Raw genomic sequence first — 14,227 nt, 5'->3', positions numbered from 1 at the left:
CTTTATTTTGAGAACAGATGCCTACAATCATTTGTGCTTTCCAAAGACCAAGAGTGAAATGTTGAGTAGAAAACTGCCTTCACTTCTCCAATCTGACCATTCATTTCAGACCCTGATAAATTATTTAAAAAATTTCCATGTTTACAATTGTAAAGTCCTGTCCCTGCAGTACAGACTCATACGAGGCACATGCTGAAGTCAAGGTCACTCAGGACCTGCACCTTTATGACACAGCTCTCGAATGCCACACTTGCCTGAGACCTGTCTTTATATACCTGTCTGGGACAGATATCCAGTGTCTCCTGCAAGTGCACCCCTGGTGGTAAGGCAAGCTTGTGGTTACAGGTCATCTCTAGTTACAGTCATGTATAGCATGGTAAGATACAGTTATGTACAGTAGTGTGAGATACATGACATCACCCTCCCCCAAGATCTTATTGTCTTTATAGATTCAGTCTCAGGTGGTCTACGCTCTCGCGTGGAGCGTCTGAGTTGTGGTTCAGTTGTTTGCCTTGGTGCCTGTTTTTCTTTCGGTGTGATTGCTGGTATCTCGCCTGGGCTGTCTGTTGGGATTGTCCCTTCCTCAGGTTGTTCCCTCTGTCTGTCCACCAGATGTGGTGTGAGATCCACATTGCAGTCTGCCTCTGGTTCCGCAGTGTTGTTGGTAAATCTACTTTTTACTTGGTCTACATACCTCCGGCAAGTTTGGCCATTGTCCATTTGTACCACCAGTAGCCTGTTTCCTTCCTTGCCTGTTACTGTCCCTGCAAGCCATTTGGGACCCCTGCCATAGTTTAGCACAAACACTTTGTCCCCTATCTCATTCCACCTCCCCCTCGAATTTCAGTCATGGTACTCAGTTAGCTTACGGCGCTTTGCCTCAACGATTTCATGCATGTCTGGGAGGATTAATGAGAGCCTCGTCTTTAAGGTCAGTTTCATCAATAGTTGCGCCGGAGGGGGGGGGGGGAGATCCCAGTCAGTGAGTGCGGACGAGATCTGTATGCCAGCAGCAGTCGCGACAGGCGGCCCTGCAGCGTGGGACCTTGGATTTTGAGCATGCCTTGTTTAACGATTTGCACTGCTCGCTCCGCCTGGCTGTTGGAGGCCGGCTTGAGCGGTGCCGTCTTAACGTGATTTATGCCGTGGTCACTTATAAAATCTTGGACTTCTGCGCTGGTGAAGCACGGACCATTATCACTGACCAATATGTCAGGAATGCCATGCATTGCAAACATGGTTCCAAGGCTCTCCACAGTGGTGGAGGTGGTGCTCGATCCACTTTGAAAATGCATCGACAACTACGAGGAACATTTTGCCCATGAATGGGCCCGCATATTCTACGTGCACTCGCGACCACAGTTTGGTGGGCCAGGGAGTCAGGGGGGCTTCCCTGGGGGCGTTACTGAGTTGGGCACAAATGGTGCACTGTCAGACGCAGAGCTCCAAGTCCGCATCAATACCAGGCCACCAGACGTGGGATCTGGCTATGGCCTTCATGAGAACGATCCCCAGGTGCTCGCGGTGGAGCTCCCGGACAAATGCCTCTCTGCTTTGCAGAGGCATAACTACTTGGCTGCCCCACATCAGGCAGTCTGCTTGTAGTGACAGCTCATGCATGCGCCTATGATCTCCTCAGGGCAGGCATCGCGGCCTCTGCCCAGTCACCAATTAAGACACATCTTTTTACTAGGATAACATTGGGTTGCTGGTCGTCCAGACTCTGATTTGGCGAGCCGTCATGGGCGAACCTGTGGACTCAAAGGCATTGATTGCTGTGACTATCTCAGTCCTGTTCGTCAGACCCTTCCGTGGTCGCCAGGGCTAGCCTGCTAAGTGCGTCGGCACAGTTGTCTGTGCCTTATGGTGTAGTCGTAAGACGCCAACATGAGTGCCCACCGTCGAATGCGCACTGAGACGTTGATATTTATTGCCTTGCTCTCGGATAGTAGGGACATGAGGGCTTGTGGTCGGTTTCGAACGCGAACTTGGCCCCCAAAAGGTATTGGTGCATCTTTTTGACACTGTACACGCACGCGAGCGCCTCCTTCCCCACCATTCCGTACCCGCGCTCGTGACCTGGAGGCATAAGCTATGGGTTGTGATTTACCCGCACCATTGACATGTTGTAAAACGCACCCGACCCCGTACGCTGACGCATCACTTGTAAGAACTAGCTTTTTGCCTCGATCAAAGAAAGCCAAAACACTGTTGGAACATAGACGGTTGCGTGCCTTATTGAAGGCGCGTTCCTGGGCGTCCCCCCAAAACCAATCGCACCCCTTTCTGAGTAGCACGTGGAGAGGCTCCAGCAGCGTGCTCAAGTTCTGCATAAAGTTCCCAAAGTAATTAAGTAGCCCGAGAAAGGCGCGCAGTTCCGAGACATTCCGGCGCCTGGGTGCCAGGCGAATTGCTTCGGTTTTGGATTCTGTTGGGCGGATTCCATCAGACTTCATGACTGGAACGATGGGACTTGTCCAATCGCTAAATTCCACAGGTGAGATAATGCCTTCCCGCAGAAGCCTGTCCAGTTCATGTTCAATCTTTCCCTCATCATGTAGGGCACAGCTCTAGCCTTGTGATAGACCGGTCTAGCATCTTGTGTGATGTAGATTTTGACTTTAGCCCCTTTGAAGGTGCCCACACCTGGCTGAAAGAGATGCTCAAATCGACTTAGAACTTTAGAGCAGGAGGTCCGTTCCTCTGACGACATGGCGTGAGAATATCATCCCATTTCCAGTTTAGTTTTGCCAGCCAGCTTCTCCCCAGCAGTGCTGGGAGATCTCCGGGGACAATCCACAGGGGAAGTCGGTTCACTGTCCCTTTGTGTGTGACTGAGAGCATGGCGCTGCCAAGGACTGGGGCGATTTCTTTGGTATAGGTCCTTAGTTTGGTGTCGACCCTTGAGAGTTTTGGTCTGTCACTTTTGTGCGGCCAAATTGTTGATCGCTCATGAGAGATTGACTCGCTCCCGTATCCAGCTCCATGTTGACGGGTATCCTGTTCAGTAGGACTCTCATCATTATTGGAGGCGTCTTGTTGTAAGAGCAGTGGTCATTGATCGTGTTGACCCGCTGTACCTCGGTGTCCCGGGTACTGTCCCCACCGTCTTCTGGTCCGCTTTCCGATCCGTATACCAGCCGAGCTGCCGTTATTCTGCACATGCGGGCCAGATGCCCTGTATAGTCACAGTTTCTGCAAACCCCAGCATGCTGAAATCGACAGCCCCTTGATGAGTGCCTTCCCCCACATCTCCAGCACAGACCGCTTCCATTGTTTCCAAAAGATGAGCTGCATCTGGCTGATCTCTCGAGCTTCTCTCAGTTTGCAGTTGATTGCTCGCATTGTGGGTTGATGAGGTGTGAACGGCCGTTCATGTGGCCCTTGATGGCTTCTGGCACCACTGCCTGCTGTTGAGGGCCTGCTTTCCTGCCTTTGTGTGTGTGGGGGTAGCGGCTTGTTTCACGCTGTGAACCCCTTGTTCCGATGTTTCGTTAGTTGTCGTACCCGCAGTATAGATCAACCTCGTTGTTTCTTCTCCTGTCAAGAATGTCTGTGCAACCTGTGCTGCTGCCTCTCGGGTCAAGTTCTTGGTCTCTATGAGCTTTTGGAATATGCCTGCGTGGCCTATTCCTTCAATAAAAAAGTGTCTCAATACTTATTTCCTTAGTTCATCGGAGAACTCACATAAGCTAGCCAACTTCCGAAGTTCCGCCACGAAGTCGGGTATGCTCTGGCCCACACAGCGTCTGTAGTTCTAGCACCTGTGTCTGGCCATGTGTAGGCTGCTCGCTGGCTTCAAGTGGTCTCTTACCAGTGTGCTCAACTCCTCAAACGACTTGCTTGCTAGTTTCTCGGGTGCCAGCAGGTCCTTCATTAAGGCGTATGTTTTCGAGCCACAGCTGGTCAAGAGATGGGCTCTTCTCTTGTCTGCCTTATCGTCGCCTAACCAGTCTTTGGTTACAAAGCTTTGCTGGAGCCTTTCTATAAAGTCCTCCCAATTATCTCTAGCATTGTATTTTTCATCTGAGCCGTTGGTCGCCATTCTGTGGATTCTGTAATCCCGTAACTCGTCGCTACTGTAAAGTCCTGTCCCTGCAGTACAGACTCACACGAGGCACATGCTGAAGTCAAGGTCACTCAGGACCTGCACCTTTATTACACAGCTCTCGAATGCCACACTTGCCAGAGACCTGTCTGGGACAGGTATCCAGTGTCTCCTGCAAGTGCACCCCTGGTGGTAAGGTAAGCTTGTGGTTACAGGACATCTCTAGTTACAGTCATGTATAGCATGGTAAGATAGTTATGTACAGTAGTGTGAGATACATGACAACAATTACCTGAGCAACAGTGCTAATTTTCAACAAAGTACAAATCCTTCCAAAATAACAAGTGTGCAAAAGCAGAAATTATACTATAGTATACAGCTCGAGTCAGGTAAATGACATCTGGTACACAGTAAAAATGACATGATTTAACTTGGAATTTCTGCAGTTGCTGTTAATTTAACACAAGCCATCAGGTCCTGACTGTACCAGCCATTTTGCACCAATTGAACCAATGTAAAGGCCCAGATTTAAAAAGTAAAGGGGGGGGGGGGGGGGGGGGGGGGGGGGGGAAAGAAGAGGAATGCACGAGAGCCCCAAAGTGAGCTGCACACCCAGAGTCCTGGACATGGAGGCCTCATTTAAATAAAAGTTCCCAGACTCCCGATTGACACCCAGCCAGATTCACTGGCTGGAGGGCAGGAGTGGGATCCTGGCAGCAGAAGGCCACAACCATGGAAATAGTCCGGTAGTCAGTGGGAGGAAAGGTTTCAGTGTGATTGACGGTAGGCCAGAGGAGGCCAAAGAACCCCTTGCAAGAAATTCTAACAGAACTACTTAAAAAAAAACTTACTGTGGCCTCGTCAGGCCAGTTACCATCACCCACTGTGGTTCTGCTGCCCAACTGCAGACAGTGCAGGACTTCCCCTGACTTCAAGTTAATATCACCCTGTGGTGCCGATGACATCGGGCTGTGACTTTGAATATTAAACAGGCCCCCGCATGCCTTTAGTAGGAGCCTCGTTGCTGGTATGATTCAGTCACAAAAATTAGTGCGGCCGGGAACACGGTGGGCTGAAGACTGGAACTAGAATTTTCAAATTTTAACTCCTCCCACACACCATTTTTGCTGGGCGAGGGTTTAAAAAAAAAAAAAAAAAAAAATTGGTGTCACGATATCAACCCTTCACACTCTACCCCGTTTCAATAACACAAATGCACATCCTTAGTATTATTGCTATTCAGGAGCTGAGAATACTATAGTTACAAATATACAAAAGTGAAGGAGGGGAAAAGACCAGCTGGTCCATTGAGCCCGTGTTATATGATGATGCAACTTCTACACCATTACTCCCACCAACTCACTTGCTATGCAATCTCCTGAGGGGCAAATGTTACACCAACCCTGAAGCTTGCTACAGTACTGGTACCACAAGTGAAATTCTGTTTACAATGGCACTTATTTTTAAGAGTTGAATACAGATTCAAATTTTAAAATGCTCAGGGGAAAAATTACTTCACTGTTATTTGTAATGACTTCACTGAAGGCTAAAATTTCTATGTGATATTTTAATGACGCCATTGATGGATAGGAAATTAATGGGTTAACAGCTTTGTTTAAATCGCATGCACAGCAATTTTACACAAGCAGTTTACCAGTTAAAATAACACTCTAACTTCTACTCTTTAATAGCAGTCATGCTAAGGACTATATTCTTAAATTATTAGAGAAATAAAACATAGGGAAAACATTTTTCAGATGATTTGTCTCTCTATGTTCAGGAAAAATATCAAGTTAAAGCTAAATCTCAATTCTTACCAAAGTCATTGTCCTGAAGTAAAGTGATGTTGCCCACTTCCTCTCTCATAGTGATCTCTTCCACTCGACTCTGGTTCAAAGTAAACTGTTGTGCCACATCAATATCACTAGAAAATAGACCATATTGATATGATTAAGCCAAGATTTGCAAATCAATCATGCAAATCAAATGAATTAGACACAAGCTCGAAAAGACTCAACTGTAGAACTTTCAAAGACTATCAGCTGAGCTATGGCTCAGTTGGTAGCACCCTTGCCTCCGAAAAGAGAAAATTGTGGGTTCAAGTCCCGCTCCAGAGACTCTAGCACAAAAATCTAGGCTGACACTCCAGTACAGTACTGAGGAAGTGCTGCACTGTCAGAGGTGCCGTCTTTCAGATGAGGCATTAAACAAAGGCCCCATCTGCTCTCTCAGGTGGACATAAAAGATCCCAGGACACTATTTGAAGAGCAGGGGTGTCCCCGGTATCCTGGCCAATATTTATCCCTCAATCAACATAGCAAAAACAAATTATCTGGTCATTGTTTGTGGGAGCTTGCTGTGGGCAAATTGGCTGCCGTGTTTGCTACATTGCAACAGTAGCTACACTTCACATTGGCTGTAAAGTGCTTTGGGATGTCCAGTGGTCATGAAAAGCACTTTATATAAATGCAAGTCTTTTTTTCTTTTTATGTCAAAAGTGATCAGTATAAATAAATATTTTCCTTCATAATAATTCTGGAAAATATTAAGAATTGCAGAGTTCACACATGACCGCCTCTCAAAAGGTTAACACCCAATACATCCAGGTATTTCAACTATTCCAGAACAGTAAGCAGTGAAAGAATAATAATTACACCAAAATATCCAATAGCCGCATCATTGATGAACTTGTTCAGGAAATGAACTGCTGCTACACACAAGTAGCATTCATGTGTGCATTCTCTGGGACTGCTAAACACAAACATCATACAGAAATCGTTAGTCACTGGGAAAGTTCATTTCAAATGGCCAAGTAGCAGTGAGGCCAACAAAACATACTGGATAATATTTCTGGTAAATACTGATCAAGATAATGATGCTATTTTGGTAGCAGTTTTCAGATACCATGAATTCATATTTCATAACCCAAGTTACACAACTAATTTTTTGACAAAAATGTAAGAACATTCCCCAGAGGCTTTGTTATCTGCTAAGAATGTCATATAGTCAAAAGTGCTGTAGGTTATCAGTTACTCTGTCTGGATGAAGTTTAAGTTTTCTTTTATGATGTTGATTAGCAATAGTAAAGTTTTGCAATTATGCTAAACACATGCCGCACAACTTTATTCTTCCTGGAGGTTTAAAACTACAATTTCTGTATTTGGATACTCCAATTTAGGGTTTTCCTCATGGTCTATTTTCATATTGGTATTTGAGCTTTGTTAACAAAAATGTCAAAGCAGTCCAGTCCAGTTTACTAGTTTGCCACATAAACAAAACTATTTTGCGCTCCCTTAATAAAGATGCAACGGTCAGCTGCACTCATGCTGTTTGTCATTGCAACATATGTTTTGTTTGCTGCGTGAAACTGAAACAGTATTGTTTTGTTAACAATGTCATTCTTTTACTAAAACATGCAATTCCATTCAACTAAATTTCCACAGAATGCTACCTTTGCACACCACCCCTTTTGACCGTGCATTTATTCTCTACGGGCAAGTAATTATTCTAAAATACGGTGCACACCACCTTTGAAGGAGACTATTTTGGAGAACTATGGCTTCCCTTAACCAAGCACATCCCTGAAGGAAGTCTATTATTGATTAGAAGTAAAACAGAGCTCCCACAGTGGCTCAGCAAATTTATACAGCAGGTAGCTGAGCCACAACAAACCAAGCATATCTCTCATTCAATGCTCAGTCCATACTGCATTGTCTGATCCCAGCTGTGCGACCAGTTGCCCTTTATGGCCCTGGATTAAACAGAATAGAGGGGAAAATAAAAATAATCAGCTATGGGTTTTTCTCCTGATCACTATCAAGCAGCGTTGCGTGTCTAAGCAGATGCTGAATAAGGACATGATCTAATGCCCCCATATTCCATTAGCCTGCTGTGATGTTCATCACACATGGTTAACGGTTAATTTGGCACGATACTGGAGGGCCCTCGACACCAAAGGAACCATACCCAAGAATGGAGTCAGTCATTAGAGGTGAGCAGAGGGAAAAAAAAAATGGTGAAAATGTTAATACTTTTGACCTGCAGGTCTCAGAAAAGAACACTCCTGAAATTATTTTTAAATACCTGTATTTGATTTTCTGGGCTTCTAAAAATGTGAAATACCTTTCCATTTGCAAGCTTTGTCAGGACCTCAACCTTGTACCAATTGTCTGCTGCCTCTGTGTATATAGCTAGGTTAATTTTATGCCTCAATATCCTATCTGAAGAAAAAGTTTCAGTTAGATCATATTTGGTAACCATTATATTTTTCCCCTCTCCTTAAAGCAGGGACAAGTGCCAAGGTATGGTTTTACAGGCAATGTTGACACCTTGCCACTTGGCTTTCCTTCACTTGAATTCAAGATACTACATCTCAGCAGGTTATAGATGGAAGGTTTCACAACTAAGCATAATTCAGTGTCCCCCACTGACCCCACCGCACTTGATAACAATTAAGACTGGGAATCCAGGCTGAATTTTCTACTCTCTAGAGCAATGTCACCAAGGTCAATTGTTCACTATTGGCTAAAATAAATCAGTGCGGATTGGAGTTCTTCCTTGTCGGTGTTGTATATTCCTACATCACTCAGTACATTTACTCAAAATACTACATTTTTTACATTATTAGTCATTCATAAGATGCCATTTTGAATTATGCTCGATTTCAAATCAATTGTAAAATGATTTTATGGTGTGCAAGAATATTAACTTCTTTAAAAGAAGATTTTAAAATACTTACTCCAGGTCAGGTAATGGCTGGTCGAAATCATGAAATTCCTCAGGCAAAGTGATAGCATTGTATGCAGCTTCCCGGTTCTCCTCTGGAAGATCCACGACACCTATAATGGGGATGTCAAATTTAGACAATTTCATATAATAGCTAGTATTCTATGAACCACCGTTACTCATCTCAAAATTAGTATAGTCAAATTAGGACAAGATTACCAAGGTGTCCCATGGGCACTGTCAATTACAATTTTCCGACTAGAATATGGGGGCCGAGCTCCACTAACGTCCCAGTGGATGAACGCATTATTTGGTGCAGTTATGCTAAGATACTGTATATATCTGCATTAAGCAACCTTTAAAATTCCACCCCAAAATGAATTCATGGTACTCATATTAGACAAGCATAAAGATGCTCATGAATTTGAATATGGTCAAAAATTTGCAAGTCTTCTGGGATCATTCTCACCCAATTTTTTAAAAATTCATTCACAGGATGTGGATGTTGCCGGCAAGGCTAGCACTTATGCCCATTCCTAATTGCCCTTGAGAACATGGTGGTGAACTGCCTTCTTGATTACAACGGAGTGGCCTGTTAGCTCAGAGGGCAGTTAAGAGTCAACCACATTGCTGTAGGTCTGGAGTCAAATATAGGCTAGACTGGGTAAGGATAGCAGATTTTCTTCCTTAAAAAGGACATGAATGAACCAAATGGGTTTTTATGACAATCCGGTAATTTCATGGCACCATTACAGATACTGGGGTAGAAATCTGGGCCTCTCTGGACCCGGGAAGGTATCAGAAAAGCCGGTTTTCAGCGTGCAATATGCATACGCTGAAAACTGACTTTTCCGATCTGTCAAGCTGGAGCTTGACAGATCATCCACAGATTGGGAGCAAGGACATTTGCTTGGGCAAGATTGCAGTATTTACCCATATCTTGCCCAGCAAATGTCCGCAAAATTCTTGCACCTGATAAAAGCAGGTGCATAGCCTACTTTTACAGGCGCAAGTGTTTTAAAACATAAACACAATAAAATTAAATAAACACATTGTATTGTTTAAAAACTCTGTCCACTACGGCAAGTTTATTTAAAACCAGAAGTTAAATTTTTTTTTTTTTTTTTTTAAATCGGATAATTAAAAAAAAAAGACATTAATAACTTTAATTTAAACGAATCTTAAATATGTAGTGTATATTTTCTATTTTTTAAATTAGTGTTTTGGGTGTTTGGGGCAGGGTTTCTCATTCATAATGATGGGTACTCCAACTTACGGAGTTCCCATTATTATGAATGAAAAAATACCGTACCTCGATTGGCTGCCCAGAGCCATGTGACTCCACAGCTTCAGATTACGAACGTCCCAATGTGCACGAGCTGCGACGCGCAGGGAGTGAAAGCCTCAGGATCTCGAGCGGTCGCAGCAAGAACAGGTATGTGCGCATATGCGCATTTTTTCTCTTTTTTCCCCCAGTTGTTTACCCGGGATTTCTAGGCCACTAACTTTTTATTACAGATTTATTTAGTTGAATTTAAATTCCCCAGCTGCGGTGGCAGGATTTGAACTCGTGTCTCCAGATTAGTTGTCCAGGCCTCTGGATTACTAGTCCAGTAACATAACTATTATGCTACTGTACTTGTGATTCCATGCTTTGAACTTGATCTTAGTTTGACTTCAGCATTGCAAAGTACAGAGAGTATGTAAATATTCAACCTGTTGAACTCGTGAGACCCAAACCACTGCTAAATTTCCTATTTAATCTAATTTTAGATTTTGTAGCTTTTAGTCAGAAAATTGAATTTAGATTTGCTTGCTTGCTGTTTGGAGAGGAGCAAAAGTAAAAAAATAAAGGGCACGTTATAATTCTAAAGTTACAGAATGTATAATGTTCTTTTTTTTAAATTAATAAAAATGATTTGCTTTGGTATCACCCAGTGTTGAAAACATGCAATGTTTCTGCATAATAATCAAAAAACATGGCAGATGATTTTGGAACTAAAGGAATGTCATGGAAATAAGTTTGTCCCATTTTTGTCTCTTCACCCCCAACAGAGTATTAAGCACATTCTCAAATCTACTCTCAACTTTCGAACTAATGGTGTGGTAGATGAATTGGAATGTTTCATTAGAATCTGAAATATTCCAATATTAATTTTCCTATCATGTGCTCGAGTACCTCAACTTCACTATGAAAAAACAAATAGTAGCTCTGTTGAGACCAGCAACTAACAAAACGAGTGATTGTAACAGGAGACACAAACTATAGGCCCGAGTCTTAGCAGTCCAGCCTCCAAAGGCCAGGCAACCCAGTCATTTTTACACTTCTACTTATTTGTTCATTGTCCTGTTTCAATTTTGTTAGTTTGGAGGTTTCGAAAGGGCTGTCATTGCACTAATGATTCAATTGCGGATAAATCCTAAATCGGAACACAGATCTGTTGGTATATGTACCTCAAGACATATGAAAATTAATGGGAACAATTACTTAAATTTTGCCTTCCTGAGGTTCCACACATAAGCAGCCCACAAAGATTTTTTAAAAAGGTTAAATATTTCTGCCATAACCTCCCTCCTCCAATTTAAGAAAATACCAAAATCACAAATCGTATACAAACAAAATACCAATATCCTACCTGGACGGAAAGCCATTTTAATCTTTATGAAGGCTTCATTACAGTCTGCCAAAAGGTATTTGGCTTTTCGATGATAAATCCTCACCACACCCAGCAAAAGGTGCCCAGAGGTTCGCAAAGCCATCTTAACCTGGAAAAGACAATGTGTTACAAACTATTTACACTGAACAATTTTTCCAGACTCTATCAAGCATCTTATGTAGCAATCTCTCCTATATTGTTTCTAGGAGAGTCAAAATGTCATCCTGCGCATCATTTTTAAATTATTCTTGAGTAATCGTTACTTGAACTTGATTCCTTTCATTCAGAGAGAATTCTATTATGATGGGCTTGAGAGATGATCAAAATTTTCGAGTTCGTGAGTCGGAGAGGCGGGAGTTGAGGGAGCAGAGTCGGCGGAGGCCTATAAAAGGCCCACACTCGAGGAGGTTGTGAGTCGGAGAGGCCAGCCGGTGCAGCTGCAGCAGGGAGAGAAGGCAAAAAAGTAGAAAGAAATCGAAAGGTGCTATCACAGCCAAGGGGGCAAGTGATTGGCTGGTGATTGGCAAGTAGTTTTTCTTTTTCTTTATCAGTAAGTAACATTTAGCATTGTTGTTGCCAAATGAAGTTTATCTAAGGGTTAAGTCATGGCAGGACAGCTCGGACACATGTTATGCTCCTCCTGTAATATGTGGGAAGTCAGGGACGCTTCCGGTGTCCTTGACGACAACGTGTGCGGGAAGTATACCTGCCTCCAGCTCTTGACGGACCGCATTGCGGCACTGGAGCTGCAGGTGGATGAACTCTGGAGCATCCACAATGTTGAGAATGACGTGAATAGCACGTTTTGCAAGTTGGTCTTACCGCAGGAAAAGGGTACACAGCCAGATAGGGAATGGAAGACCAACAGGAAGAGCAGTGCAAGGAAGGTAGTGCAGGGGTCCACTGCGGTCATCCCCCTGCAAAACAGATACACTGTTTTGGGTACTGTTGAGGGGATGACTCATCAGGGGAGAGCAGCAGCAGCCAAGTCCATGGCACCATGGGTGGCTCTGCTGAACAGGAGGGCAGGAAGAAAAAAAGAGTGGGAGAGCTATAGTGATAGGGAATTCAATGGTAAGGGGAATAGACAGACGTTTCTGCGGCCACAACCGAGACTCCAGGATGGTATGTTGCCTCCCTGATGCAAGGGTCAAGGATGTCTCGGAGCGGGTGCAGGACATTCTAAAAAGGGAGGGTAAACAGCCAGTTGTTGTGGTACATATTAGGTAAAAAAAAAACAGGATGAGGTCTTACGAGACTAATTTAGGGAGCTAGGAGTTAAATTAAAAAGTAGGACCGCAAAAGTAGTAATCTCAGGATTGCTACCAGTGCCACGTGCTAGTCAGAGTACGAATCACAGGATAGCTCAGATGATTACGGGGCTTAAGCAGTGGTGCAGCAGGGAGGGATTAAAATTCCTGGGGTATTGGAACCGGTTCTGGGGGAGGTGGGACCAGTACAAACCGGACGGTCTGCACCTGGGCAGGAACTAATGTCCTAGGGGGAGTGTTTGCTAGTGCTGTTTGGGAGGAGTTAAACTAACATGGCAGGGGGATGGGAACCTAAGCAGGGAAACAGAGGGAAATAAAATGGAGACAGAAGCAAAAGATAGAAAGGAAAATAGTAAAAGTGGAGGGCAGAGAAACCCAAGGCAAAAAACAAAAAGGGCCACTTTACAGCAAAATTCTAAAGGGTCAAAGTGTGTTAAAAAGACAAGCCTGAAGGCTCGGTGCCTCAATGCAAGGAGTATTCTGAATAAGGTGGATGAATTAACTGCGCAGATAGGAATTAACGGATACAATGTGATTGGCGTCACAGAAACCTGGCTCCAGGGTGACCACGGCTGGGAACTCAATATCCAAGGGTATTCAGCATTTAGGAAGGATAGACAGAAAGGAAAAGGAGGCAGGGTGGCATTGCTGGTTAAAGAGGAAATTAATGCAATTGTAAGAAAGGACATTAGCTTGGATGATGTGGAATTGGTATGGGTGGAGCTACTGAATACCAAAGGGCAGAAAACACTAGTGGGAGTTGTGTACAGGCCACCAAATATTGATTGGGCTAACCTAACTGGTAGCAATGCAGTGAGGGAGGATTTCCTGGAGTGTATTGGGGATGGTTTTCTAGACCAATATGTCGAGGAACCAACCAGAGAGTTGGCCATCCTAGACTGGGTGATGTGTAATGAGAAGGGACTAATTAACAATCTTGGGGGGGAAGAGTGACCATAATATGGTAGAATTCTTTATTAAGATGGAGAGTGAGACAGTTAATTCAGAAACTAGGGTCCTGAACTTAAGGAAAGGTAACTTTGACGGTATGAGGAGCGAATTGGCTAGAATAGACTGGCAAATGATACTTAAAAGGTTGACAGTGGATAGGCAATGGCAAACCTTTAAAGATCACATGGATGATCTTCAACAATTATACATCCCTGTCTGGAGTAAATATAAAACGGGGAAGGTGGCTCAACCATGGCTAACAAGAGAAATTAAGGACCGTGTTAAATCCAAGGAAGAGGCATACAAATTAGCCAGAAAAAGCAGCAAACCGGAGGACTGGGAGAAATTTTAGAATTCAGCAGAGGAGGACAAACGGTTTAATTAAGAGGGGAAAAGAGAGTACGAGAGGAAGCTTGCCGGAAACATAAAAACTGACTGCAAAAGCTTCTATAGGTATGTGAAGAGAAATAGATTAGTGAAGACAAACGTAGGGACTTTGCAGTTGGAGTCGGGTGAATTTATAATGGGGAACAAAGAAATGGCAGACCAATTGAACAAATACTTCGGTTCTGTCT

The 14,227-nt window shown here is 43.8% G+C and overlaps 1 protein-coding gene across 2 annotated transcripts in view; it reads right to left on the bottom strand.

Moving 5' to 3' along the window:
* The window catches only part of rad21b (RAD21 cohesin complex component b), an 81,120-nt gene that overhangs the window by 26,417 nt on the left and 40,476 nt on the right, over window positions 1-14,227 (bottom strand). For both annotated transcript variants that reach the window (XM_070890709.1, XM_070890716.1), the window contains exons 3-5: window positions 11,410-11,539; window positions 8,787-8,886; window positions 5,866-5,972 (exon numbers count right to left, since the gene is read on the bottom strand). In XM_070890709.1, coding sequence (XP_070746810.1) covers window positions 5,866-5,972; window positions 8,787-8,886; window positions 11,410-11,539 — 337 coding nt within the window. The remainder of the gene's footprint in view (window positions 1-5,865; window positions 5,973-8,786; window positions 8,887-11,409; window positions 11,540-14,227) is intronic.

Source organism: Pristiophorus japonicus, chromosome 1, assembly GCF_044704955.1.
Source record: "Pristiophorus japonicus isolate sPriJap1 chromosome 1, sPriJap1.hap1, whole genome shotgun sequence".
Lineage (NCBI taxonomy): Eukaryota > Metazoa > Chordata > Chondrichthyes > Pristiophoridae > Pristiophorus > Pristiophorus japonicus.
This window is presented reverse-complemented; position numbering and strand designations above follow the sequence as displayed.